Below are 13,505 nucleotides of genomic sequence, written 5' to 3' on the forward strand. Positions count from 1 at the left end.
GGTTCATTTGTGCTGCCAGGCGCTCGTGGATTGCAGTGAGCTTCTTTAGCCAGTAGGCGTGGATCATGTCAGGGCCGGGTGCTGTCCAGTTTTTCATACCTGAGACTCTTTGTTGGATGTCTGCCACTGTGATAGTCACTGGGCTCTGTTCAGGGTGGTTGCTGTGGTCTTCCCTCAGATCCACCAGCCACTGTGCATCGTTGTTGTGTGACGCCTCCCTTTCCCATATACCTTTCCAGTACTGTTCAGTTTCCAGCCTTGGTGGGTCTGCTCCGCTGTTATTACCCTGCCATTGAGAGTACACTTTCACAGGTTGTGTTGCGAACAGCCGGTTTATTCGTCTGGCTTCATTATCTCTGGTGTATCTCTTTAGGCGGCTGGCCAAGGCTTGTAGCCTTTGCTTGGCAGTTTCGAGTGCTTCAGGTATGGGCATTTGGCTGTACCTCTTGGGCATCGGTCTTTTCATTGCACCTCTCTGGGCCTCTGTCATTTGGCTCACTTCCCTCCGAGCTGCCTTGATTTTTGCCTCCAGCCTTTGTTTCCATGGTGGGTATTTTTTCTCATGACTCCCATGGTTGCTCTTATAGCCAAGCACCTCTATGATCCCCCGGCTGATACCCGGCTGAGGGCAATATCGCCAGGTCCCAGGATCCTATTAAATACTGGGTCAACCAAAAGACAATCTATCCAAACCTCTTCCGGCTGTCCTTACAGTTTCTCTACACTCCAGCCTCCTATGTGTCACGTGAACGGGGCTTTCTACAGCTGGAGGAGTTGTATCAAAAAAGCGTAACAGACTAAACTTTAAAACATTGGAAAAACTTTTTTTTAATTTGTAAAAAAAGAAAAAGGCATCCTCATTCACATGTTCACTTAGATTTTCACGTTATAATACATGTTGACTTCATCGACTGTATCTAAAAATATCAGTTTTAAATTTAAATGGATATGAAATAACACTATATAAAATGACTTAAATTATATTATTGTATATATTAAGTCACCAAATCAGTCAATCACTTGGTTGCCTGTAGGGATTTTTAAGGTCCAGCAGGTGTCAGTATTCAGTGACACTGTATCGGCACAGTATCAATACAGTTTTGCAATGTGTCAAAACGCTTCATGATGCCTCATCTACCCATCACTAAGTTTTACCTTTCTTTGTGTTCTGGTGAGTCCTCCCCCTGATTAAAAAAAAGAGTGGGCGCCATCTAAGCAGGGTTTAAATACCATAATCAGGAAGTGGAGGAGGCCAACTGTGCATGCCTAGGAGGGGGAATCTGCCATTTATGATTTAATTTTAGACTTATGTTGGGGATTTGTTTGATTGTAGTTCTTTAGTTGTTACTTTGTTAATTGTGTAAATATTATCTATGTTTAATTATGTTTTTGTGTTTAGTTTAGTGTTTGTAGTTGATTGGTTGTTTATTTCTGTTACTTCTCTTTAAGTTGTAGGCTAGCCTGTGTCTTTATAAACCCCTCTGATGCCAAGCTACTGTAAGACGGCTCAATACACCCTACAAGCAAGTGCAGGTTATGTACGTTTTTGTGTCCCAGTAAAATGGAGGGATTCTTTTAAATCTGAGCAGAGTAGAACTCTTAGGGGATTGCGCCAGACGCGCGCTCCATTCTAAGAGCTCACCGGCACATGTAGCTTCCACACACATACACACACCCTTTTATCTCAGGTAGCACGCACATGCATACCTTCAGACGAACACACCAATATCAAGTTATGATTTGCTGACTTATTCAAGGTATTGTTGATATTGGCATTAACTTTAGTTTTGTATATAAGTGTATATTTTATATGGTTTTGCAGCACTGGTAAATTTAATTGGCTATGGAATGGAGTTCATCCTTCAACTAATGATTTAAATACAATTGAGACTGTAACCAAAATTTGTGAATCTAAATTATAAACATACTGTAATTGGCATCTCCACTCGGGAGTCATAATTCCATTTGTTGTGCTCCTTGCATATCCCCAACAAAGTACATCACCAAAATGTCTCTTGATGTCCACTGATGTCGTCATTCTTATTAGAAGAATATGAAACAGCATTATACTGTGAGGCAACAGTGCTAGCCACTACACCATCAGTTCAGACTATGACCAATATGATCTATTGTATTATTTGTCAGCTTAATTTGCAATGTAAATTTTTAGGTTTTTGTGTTGCAGCAATTAGGATTCTGAATCTTTCTCAGCCCCTCGTTGTGAGTCTTCACATCCAGGTGTAAACTACATGCCTCAAATTCTATTGGATGCTACAATGTTCCAGACGGGACAAAATGTTGAAGATAAAAAAAGCCATGGCCCCAGTCTCGTTTTGTTCTCTTCTCTTTCCCCTTTCCGAGGTGGCCACCTTGAGCCCAACGCTTTTCTCTTTTCCTGCGTTGGTAGCACCCTGGGACCCCTTGTTCTGATCACTGCACACATGTTGCAGTAATTGAATCAATTAAAAGAAAAAGCTTAGTACGGCTGGAAATTTTCTGTACAGACACTGGAGGCTCCTTGCCAGTGTTTAACTGCTCCTGCTGTTGTATAGTGGTTAGTAAAGCAAGCAGAGTGCCGCTAGAGGAGACATAGTAGCTGAGATATAAACAGAACAGCAAACTGCCGAGGGGCTGGTGCCACAGGGAAAGACAAACAGGCACTAATTTACTTTATCCATTTTGGGGTTGTACTGTATTTGTTTTACAAAACATGTTTTACTCAATGGACACAAAAGCAGAGTACTTAACTCTGATATATTATGTTCTCCAGAACCATACCCTCTGTCCATCAAATACATATCAAGTAAATGTCAACTCCTTTGTTTCATAAGAAGGAAAATTCTGTAAGTCAGTATGTGTACTGTATAACTAATTGTGATTTGGTAAAGTCTGAACATTCTTTGATTTTTTTTTACTTTGTTGCAATACTTTACATTTACCTTTCTTTTTTGTCTTTGTAAAGAAGAAGAAAACATATTGCGTCACATGGTTCAAAAAAATCTTATTGGTACTAATATTTTGTGTCTCATTCAGCTCTCTAAACTGTACCAAGGTTGCAACATGGCAATTTTCCCATTGTGGGACAAATACAAGTTTTCTTCTTCTATTCTATTCTATAATCTTAGATGTCTAAACACCCATGTAGCTCGACATATGACAACTGGAAATCCCTGGATTTTGATAAATGTATAATGTATCATTAGAAAGTGCACCAAAAGTTCTACTTCAGTCTATGGACGACACACCACATAAATTGAACCTTAAACTCCAATGGCGGCTTTTTGCTTCCTCTTATCTTTTATATTAATCCATATTTTTCTGCTTACCGCCATATTTTTAATAAAGGATCTTCTTGGTGTTTTTTTCTTTTTTCACAAAAAAGTGCCCTCTGATGTTGTTATTGTACGTTTTTTGGTACTTTTAAGGCTCTGCATGATCTCATGGTCACACACCAGTATGCACACCTGCAGGCTTTATTAATAGTATGTCCTCAGCTTAACAAAATATAATATAAATAATTAGATCAAATAATTAGATCCAAGAAGAATATGTGAGTGATGATCTGCCATATAACAAAGGGCAAACAGTATGAGCAATAAAGGAACGACAACAAAATCTCCTTTTGATTCTATTGCCAGTGGCAAGGTAGCATGTTAAATATGTAATAAATGCCAACTTGAGGATCAAGCAAAACTGCAGTTAAAGTGATGCATGAAAGATTCCCAAAGAATACTTGTGTACAAAGTGTAAACTGTACTGAGGCTCACCTGGAACAAAGCTACCCTGCACCACCTCCTTGTACGCCCACCATCCTTCATGAATTTTTGGCAGATTTGGCTGTGCTGTAAGGTGAGCAGAAGAAACACGACATTAGATATAACTTGTAGTCAAGGTACAACAAGAAATTAAGAAAACTAAACAATAATGTTTATGTTCTTTCCAACTAAAAAGCTGGAACGTTTTTCTAATCCATTAGCTAAATTTCTCTAGTATAAATGACATTCCAATTGCACTTTGGCTTCCCAGTCAGTTAAACACATACACAAACTCATACATGCAATAAGTCCCTGTACACTAAAATCAAAATGCATTCTGTCATTTTGTTTGAGATGTGAAAAAGGCCTCAGATTAGATCTGGGTGGTACAGCATAATTGAGGTGACTAAGTAAAAGTCTCAGTACAGAGAGAGTTGTGACCAAGAATTACCTACGGAGCCTTTGGGATATTACTTTTTACACTTCAACTTTCACTTCAACGTACAGCAAATGTGCAACAGAGAGCTTAATCAACAGTCTAGAGATTGCCCTGCTTGCTTGTTTTTAATGAAAGTGGAGGTGGCTGAACAACACTCCTCCCTCTGCTATCCACTTCAAACAGCCTTACTGCAGTAACACTGGACAGCAGGTTCAATTTCAAAGGGGTGGACCCACTGGATGTGGTCCAGAGCAAGCTATTTTCTCAGAGGCCAATCTCCTCTGCCACACACTGAAAAGGGGTGAAAACTCTAGATGACCTTTCTGAGACGAAAATGAACCCTGTTTGTCAACTTCTTTCCCAAAACGATGAACTGTTTCTCTTAGCACTTTGAGATTTGCCCACAAATATAATGTACTTTATAAATTAAATGAATTATTATCAATACAGTGAATGCTGAAAGCTTTTTTACAACATTTACATCAGAGCTGTAGCTTTCAAAGTGTTGCAACATTCAGCTTTTTGTTTAGTTGTCACTATATGATTATGCATTACATTAAAGCATTCAGTATTGTATTCAAATTAAATCACAATGCATAATGGTTAATAAATTGTAAACAATTGTGACACCCTAATAGAAATTTGTGTGAAAACGAGTGACCCTTCGAATGATTTTTTTTTTTTGTTTTGATGTTTTGATGTTTTTGCAAGTCCACTTTTGTAAGCTGCAACTTGTGATAATTGCATTTTCACATTGTCTTATGAGACTATGGTGGTGTTTGATCTTACCAATGTTACATTTTCTGATGCCTGTTCAGTTTTATTTTTTCTTAAATAAATCAGTTCTGCTATACTGTATTTGTATTTACCAATTTTAGCTATTCTTTAAAATGGATAACCTTTCCTTAAGTAGCAAACTCAATATTACAGCATTCAGCATTATATTCAAATTTGCATTATGGGTAATGCACCCCAATAGAAACTGGTGTGAAAATGAGTGAGCCTTGCAACTTTTGCATTAGACTCTTCATGTTTGCACCTTCAAATTTCTTGTAAAAAGCAGTGTTTTGTTGAATAAAAGTTTCTCAATATCATTAGAAGCTTAGACTGGCTGGCTTTGTCATATTTCTGTTTTTAACTAGTGTTAGAGTAAATATGATTTACTGACTGATTTTTGATTTAGCCATTATGCTATTAAGTCACTCTCAAGGTTGATTTATCATTTGTTACTTATTGTCATTATGAAGGATATATGTGTTCAATGTTTTAATCCTGTCAGAAACAGGAACATATTATACTTTGCTGAAGCTGCACCCTGCAAACACACACAGAAACAGGAAGTGGTTTGGGCCTGCTGACTTATTTTGAGTAAGCTGGAAAGGCTACAAAAAGGTCAGCAGTCTTGGGTTTAAACAATTCATAATGATATAAGCCTATACTTATGCTTATGCAAATCAATCAAGTGTTTTATCCTTAAATGGAATTTTCTTGTTCTTAGTATGATCTTCATGTTTTCATTGTAAAAATACCATACGCCCAGATCATGCAACTTCAAGGCGTGTCCCATTTTCTAATAAAAAGCTTGCATCAAGGGGAGATTGCCGGAGTCTGAGTTTGCAGTTCCTGGGTGAAGCGCTTACAATGCTAAAATCTCAGACGGGCTTCCCTTGCAAGTAAAACAAAGTTGTAGCTTGTTGTGCTTTGTTGTCTTCGTCTCTCAGCATATGAAAAGTGTTGTGGCTACTTTTAGACCCAACAACTAGTCAAGTATGACTAGATTCGATTTTCTACCTTTATTTGTCACTTTTATACCTCTGGTTGGTTAATGGCCGCTAATTCATAAGATTATATTACAGTTTAACAATTGCCCACATCTTCTCCAAATCCTTTCAAAGTCAAAGAACCTATGTAAAACTTCAACCTTTATAGCATCATTTCTAGATTTGACTGGTTAAATATGGCTACAAATGTATAGTTTAGTAATGTATACTTTATGTATACTTATGTATACTTTAGTTTACTAAGTACCCACACACACCTCCTCCTCCAGACCATTTCAAAATAAAAGCACCAATCAAAATCATTAGCTTCACTGGCACTGTTTCTGCTTTTAACTGGTTAATTATGATTAATTAATATGATTATTTCACTCTTTAGCAATTATCTGCAGATGGTTCCATCAAATATATTCAACAATTCCACAACTTTGAGCTATTTTTTCAGCTTTTGAATTAAAAACGTTTCAATCATAATATTAGCTGTTTAATATGTTAAGCTAAATTACATCAAAGTAAATAATTAAATTAAGTTCTTCTATTTCAGCAAATCTTTTTCAAGTTTCCTTAATTTGAAATATTACTATTATTATTTCAGCTTCTTTTGCAAAAATTCATCTCTGTTTAAACAGCTCCTAGTTCTCTTCAGATAAATTAATTTATGCCTTACATGCTTAAAAGCTATTTCCAGTTATGTTTAAATGTTTAAGCTACATTCAGCAATTCTTCAGGAATAAATTCAGCAGCTGTGCTTTTTTTCTCGGAATGCTTTTTCTAGTTATTATTATCATTGTTTCACCTTTTTTGATCGACCATTAGAGGGAGGTTGAACGCCTGTCCAACTCTGTTCATCATAACAAAACTTCTTTTAAAGCTATATTAAAATAGTAAAATAATTTAATTTCACTAACTTTCCCACAAAAAGAAAAAAAAATCTAAAATTATTTTTTGTGTGTCAACAGAAATGTCAACATTCTGGTGAACTCATAACTCCACAAGAGTAATTTACTATATGTACCCTTATAAGTGCTTTAAAATAAATTTTATATAGATAGGTAGGTGGGTAGTAAGTACAGTTAAACATAAAAATCAATGGACCCATGACGTAAACCTGTACCTGTTAGATCATTCTAGAACTTTTTTTTTACACTTAGAATTAGCAGATTTAGGCATACAGTCCTAATAATATATAATTAGTAGAAATGTACAGTATTTTAGATTAAGATGGAGTTAATTTTGTTAAAACAATATGATTGAGCGCTACTGTGGATCATTCCTCCCCACTGCCACTTCACGAATCCAGCATTGTTGTCCTGTTCCAGCCGAGTTTCCTGTTTTATTTGTTAAGTTCCGGTTTAGTTCCTGTTGGTCTAGTTTATGTAACTTTATGTTCCAGTCATGTAATCTTTCAGTTGTTTCCCATTACTCATGTCCAGTATTTAAGCACTGTCTGTGCCATTCCTGTTTTTGACCCTGCCTGACCCTTGTCTGTACTGTTGCCTTTGCCTGCCTGACCACAATCCTCATTTAAATCCTCTAAATGCCAAGCCTGGTCCGCGCTGTGCACTTGGGTCATACACCACATCACATTCCTGACACTTACCATATTAGTAAAAGAAAAGCATGATTTGATTTGAAACATTTACTACACTACAACTTTTCAATAGTTTTTCTACATAATAATCTTGTAATCTTATATAGCATTTTCTTATACATATTTATGTTTCTTTCCTTTAAAGTCTAAGTTTTTCTGCCGACTCGTTCGTGACTAATAATAATACAGTGTAAGAAAACAGTATCTTTATGTTCACATGCTTACTCTCACTAAAACTTAGTGTGAGTGGAACAGCTGCAACACTATTTACAACTCAATTACTTTATGAAGTAAAGTTTATTTTGCCTCATCGTCGTGTAACTGCACAGAGGAGAACAGTCACCTTAATCTTTAAAAACAAGTTGATTGTCTGGTATATAATGCTGCAGCTTCTCTGCATACAATTTTAGACAAAAAGGCTCCTCTGAAGAACAAGGCAGAGGACCCGACAAATAAAAAGGCAGTGGCATTCCAACAAATTACTGTAGATGTAGATTGCAAAGCATGGAAGGACAGTGTTTTAATATATAAAAAGGTATTTTGTGCTGCTAGAAAAACATGATTCTTCCATAATTGAGGAAAATAATAACAACCCCAGGTTTCTTTTCAGCCCTGTAATCATGTCATAGCTGTGTTCACCATAGTATCCACTAAAAAATCTCAGCAGCAATGACTTCATGAACTACTTTACTAATAAAATTATCACTATTAGAGAAAAAAAATCATCTTTCTCCAAAGGACAGCAATCGTTGTGCAGATCCATCAACTTTCAATCTGACAAGAGTTTACTTAGGCAGCTTCTTCCCCATTAATCATATGGAGTAAATAATTAAATTAAGTAAATAATTAACTCTTCCAAGTCATTCACTTGTCTTTTAGGCGCAATCCCAACCAGAAAAATTAAAGGGATACTTCCCCACTAACAAGCAAGTTGTGTTATAAAAATTAGACATTTCATTAGCCAACATGTCCAAAAATATTTACTATTAATAGTCTATGTCCAGAGAAAGCTGTAGCTGTAAGTGGTCATATCCTACAACACACAGAATGCATTGCACTCTTCCTGAAGATTGTTTGGAATTTTCTCTGCTGCAGGCTCTTTGCTGCAGGCTTGGCTTTCAGCTGTTCTTGGCCCACAGATGGCGGATGCTCTCTGCTGTGGGCTGCTGGATGCTGGCTCTCGGCTGTCGGCTGTCTGGTGCATGCTGCTGACTCCTTGCGTGCAGCCTCAACCTCCTCCATATGGCGTAACCCGTTTGCACTCCACTCTGGCCCATACAAGTAACCACAGATATCAGACAGTACTAATACACGGTAAAACTAGCTGTATCATAATTAATCTAAAGCAGGTCTTCCAGTCATTGAATATTAGTGCTGTACGTGTATGCGAGGTAAAAGAATGGCGGAGATAGCCGTTTTTGTCCACCAGTCTGGCTCCGCCCCCTTCTCAGCCGGACCATTACTGGGGCGGTACAGAGAAAACCAGGAAGCACTACAGTAGTTGTAGTCTGGACAGTCATGAATGACGTGTTTTACATCATCTTTAGCTGTCCTTGCGGACTGATACAGTAATTAATAATTTCTTTGCATAGAAAATATGGAGGAATTTGAGTGTCCCTTCATTTTTAAAAACTACGACGACATGTTTTTGGTCAACCCCCACTGAAAATTGGGGAAGTTTTCCTTTTAAAGAAGTTTTATCTTTAATCAGCTTGTCCATATTAACTCAAATCAACCAATCTTTACCAATGGGCTATGTACCACGGGATTTCGAGGGTAGCTGTGGTTGAAACTTTATACTTTGGACCCTGGAGAACTACACGTAGCCAACTAGCCAATTTCAACTTACCTTTTATCTCTAAGGTTCTTGAAAAAATCATAGCTATACAATAATCTGACCACCTGAGTAGGAATAAGCTGTATAAAGATTTTCAGTCAGGATTTAGAAAACATAGTACAGAAACAGCTCTGGTTAGAGTCACTAATGATCTTCTTTTAACTTCAGATGATGATCTAGTTTTTGTCCTCATCCTGTTAGATCTGGAGCCTCTGTCCATTCGATGGACAGAGGCTCCAGATACACGGAGCACCAGGAATATCCACCCGTTCCGGAACATAACCAGAGGCAAGAGTCCCTGAGGGGCAGAGTGGTTCCCCCGAAGATTATTTTCTTTTTGAGAAAACTTTATCCAATTCGCTGAGTGACCAGTTGATTAGCTCCATGTTCATGTTATTCCAGAATAGCAGATCAGGGTGCTCGGAAGAGACAGGACAAGGACACTGCAAGCGAAAGTAGAGTAGGAGCAGAGAGAAAACACGTCTGCACTCCTCGAGAGGTGGAAGTAGGAAGACAGCAACACCACTGCATAGATGTTCATAGATTACTCTACTAGCTACTTCCGCCTCTCGAGGAGTGCAGACGTGTTTTCTCTCTGCTCCCACTCTGCTTTTGCTTGCAGTGTCCTTGTCTTGTCTTGTCTTTTTCTGAGCACCCTGATCTGCTATTCTGGAATAACATTATGGAGCTAATCAACTGGTCACTCAGCGCATTGGACAAAATGTTTTCACAAAGGAAAGAATCTCCGGGAGAACCACTCTGCCCCTTGGGGACTTTTGCCTCCGGCTACGTGCGGGACGCGTGGGATTCCTGGTGCCCCCTGTGTCTGGAGCCTCTGTCCATCGAGGATGCAGAGGATCTATTCATATTTTGGACTTTGATAACTGGGCTACTCATGCTTGGCTTTGGTGGTGCCCTGCTTTATCGGAAGATTGGAAAGATTGGAAAATCTGTGGCCGGCTCATTGGCGTGTCCACCGGCTGTGGAGCTGCAAACGCCGACGGGGGCCATGGTTACTCGGCTGACGGAATTACACCAGAGGATTGCCCGGATTGAAGGACTGATCTGTAACATCTCAGCCCGTTCGGATGCCCGGATCACAGGACTGACTAATAAGATCTCAGCCCGTACGGAGGAAGACAAGAGACAGAGGGATAACATTTGCAGACAGACTGAACACTTGGTGAATATGGTGACAGCCTTGTCTGACAGGCTTGAGGAGATGTCACGGGTGACCCATGGTCCCACAAGAGGCGAAGAAGCCCTGAGTTCTGACCCATTGGAGTATTGATCTAGACAAATTAGTCATGGATTGTTAAAATGTATTAATTTTGGCTGTGTATTACTCCCTTCTCCCTCACCCCTCCCTTCCCGGGTCCAATCTAGCTCACCAGCTGTGCCTCTATCTATCCTCTTCCCCTTATTTTGACCCCCTTCAAGGACAACTGTTGGACTGACCTGTAAACATCTTGGTCGGCCTCGGTCATACTTCTATAAACAACACTTCATTACACTGATTCAGATACACCCCCCCCCCCCCCCCCCCTCCCCTCCTTACAGTCTCACTGTCTGCTCTCCGACCTTATCTATCTGTCCTGATGAATCCAAGAAAAAATTCCAGCAAGGTTTCCACTTGTACTGTGTGATACTGTATGTGTGTGCGTTTTATTTTTACTGTTTGTACTGCAATTTGCTTCCACTGTCGGACTAGCGCCGGGTAACCTGGCTGCTGATGGGAATTTCCCCGCTGTGGGACTAATAAAGGCATTCTTAGATTAACTGTATACAGGCTCAAATAATTTGATGTTCTTTTAACCTTGTCTATGTTTAGGATTTGACACTGTAACTGCAGCACAGGTTCTGTCAGTTCTGGGATTCTTGGAGCCATCTATATATAGGCGTAAACCCAGGGAACCGCCTTTCCACATACTCTTACTTAGATCTCCAATCTCCTTTTCATTTTTAATTCTTAACATTTTTAGATCTACATTAGGATTCTCCATCGTCCATAGTGGAGTCTCAGGCCAAAATACAATTGGACAAATCTACCTCTCCGGGACTTATTCACTTCTATACCCCCATCCAAAACTCTCCTTATTCATGCCCCTGATTTCCAGCAATTCTCCAAAACCTCTTTTGTAGGATGGACACCAATGTATCACTTCAAACTTAACCAATAAATAACTAAAATTGGTTTTGTTTGTAACCACAAAGGCATTTTCCTCATTTCTACCTGCATGGCACACACTCTTGATTAAATAATGTGAAGCACTTTTAATGTAGTTTTGACTGCTGATCCATTGGCTACACTCCCACAATCTAAACAAGACTGTAAAAAAGCCTTGTATATGTACCTCAGTGAACGAACATCTGCTCCCCACTCAAGTCCTTCTTCATCACTTTCAGCACTTTCTTATAACTATTCACTACATCATCAAAATGATCTCACCACGTAATCTGTAATCAAATTAAAACCCCTAAAAAACTAAATGATCTAACTTGTGCTAAAACATCTCCATATAACTATAGTTCACACAGCCCTTTCTTCCTTCTTCCTGTAAAAAGCACCACCTTACTCTTCTCTATTGAGATTTGAAAGCCATATTTTATCCCCCATTCCTCTACTTGCTTTATCTCTCCCTGTATTATACTAGGGGCAGCACGGTAGTGCGGTGGGTAGCACCGTTGCCTCACAGTAAGTTGTCCCCGTGTTTGTGTGGGTTCTCTCCGGCTTCCTCCCACAGTCCAAAGACGTGCATTAGGTTGATTGGCTTCTGTCCATTGCCCGTAGGTGTGAGTGTGTGTGTGAATGGTTGTATGTCTCTGTGTTGCCCTGCGATGGACTGGCGACCCGTCCAGGGTCCAGGGTACCCTGCCTCTCGTCCATAGCCAGCTGGGTTAGGCTCCAGCACCCCCGCGAACCCGCTTGGAAAATGGATGGATGGATGGATGGATGGATGTATTATACTAGCTAGGTGATTCTTACCTCTTCCCCTCTTTTATAATGCTCCATCATCGGCAAATAATGATCCTCCCAATCCCTAAAGCATTTGATTAAATGTATCATTGATCATAACCATAAACAACGTGGGACTGATGACACTACCTTGAGGAGTGTCATTTTCCACCCTGAATTCACCCCACGGCTCCCATCCCACCATAACCTTAATACTCCATCCAAAAAGTCACTTATCCAATTGAAAAACCTTGAACTCACACCCAGCCAATGCAATTTAATCATAAGTTCATCCCCCCACATCATATCATAAGCCTTTTCTATATCAATAAACATGGCCCGTACCAGTTCTTTGCTAACACAGCCCTTCTTATCGCATTCTTCAAACACAGCATTGGATCCATAGTCCCTCTCCACTTCCTAAAATCATCTTACATGTACCACTTGACTGTCTTTCCAGATAACATGTCAATATGTCACTTACCATTCTTTCCATAATTCCACTCGGCTGGTTCATGTCAGGACCCTGGTGACACCTGCTATTGAAACTAATGACCCTATGATTGTGATACTTGTTATGTTTTTCGTGTCGAGCCATGGTACAGAAGATGTTATTACAAGCTTCTGACCCCACTGTAATTCAACAGGACGATAAACTATTATATGATTACGACAAGAATGCCTTCCAGTTTGATGAGTAGGAGGATGCTGTGCATACATTGAAAATAGACTAAGTGATGTATTGTTGGAACAGGAACATGTTATACTTTGCTGAAGCTGCACCCCATATATCAGACATGGAAACAGGAAGTGGTAGGGGCCGTTGACTTTCCCTGGGTTAAGCAAAAGGCCAGAAAAAGGTCAGCAGTCCTAAGGTTGAACAGTTTATGATGCTATACAGTGCAGGACTGTACGCCTATGCTTGTGCAGTGCAGTGTTTTATCCTTATATGGAATTTTCTTTTCTGCAGTATGATTTTAATGTATTCATTGTAACCATACCATATGCCCAACTTCAAGGCGTGTCACATTGTAATAAAAAGCCTGCACTTAGGGGAGATCGTTGGAGTTTGCAGTTTGCAGTTCCTGGGTGAAGCGCTTACAATGCTAATACCTCAGACGGGCTCCCCTTCTGCAAGTAAAACAAAGT

General features: G+C 39.4%; 1 protein-coding gene across 8 annotated transcripts in view; it reads right to left on the reverse strand.

Moving 5' to 3' along the window:
* ca10a (carbonic anhydrase Xa) overlaps nt 1-13,505 on the reverse strand; it is a 361,550-nt gene that overhangs the window by 314,942 nt on the left and 33,103 nt on the right. For 7 of the 8 annotated variants that reach the window (XR_005896960.2, XR_005896959.2, XM_055504323.1 and 4 more), the window contains exon 2: nt 3,768-3,842. The exons of the other annotated variant lie outside the window; for it this stretch is intronic. Coding sequence is in view for 5 of the 7 variants with exons in the window: in XM_055504323.1 (XP_055360298.1) it covers nt 3,768-3,842 (75 nt within the window). In the remaining 2 variants the exon portion in view is untranslated. The remainder of the gene's footprint in view (nt 1-3,767; nt 3,843-13,505) is intronic. 8 annotated transcript variants of the gene reach the window in all.

The sequence above is a fragment of the Betta splendens genome, chromosome 19 (assembly GCF_900634795.4).
Source record: "Betta splendens chromosome 19, fBetSpl5.4, whole genome shotgun sequence".
Lineage (NCBI taxonomy): Eukaryota > Metazoa > Chordata > Actinopteri > Anabantiformes > Osphronemidae > Betta > Betta splendens.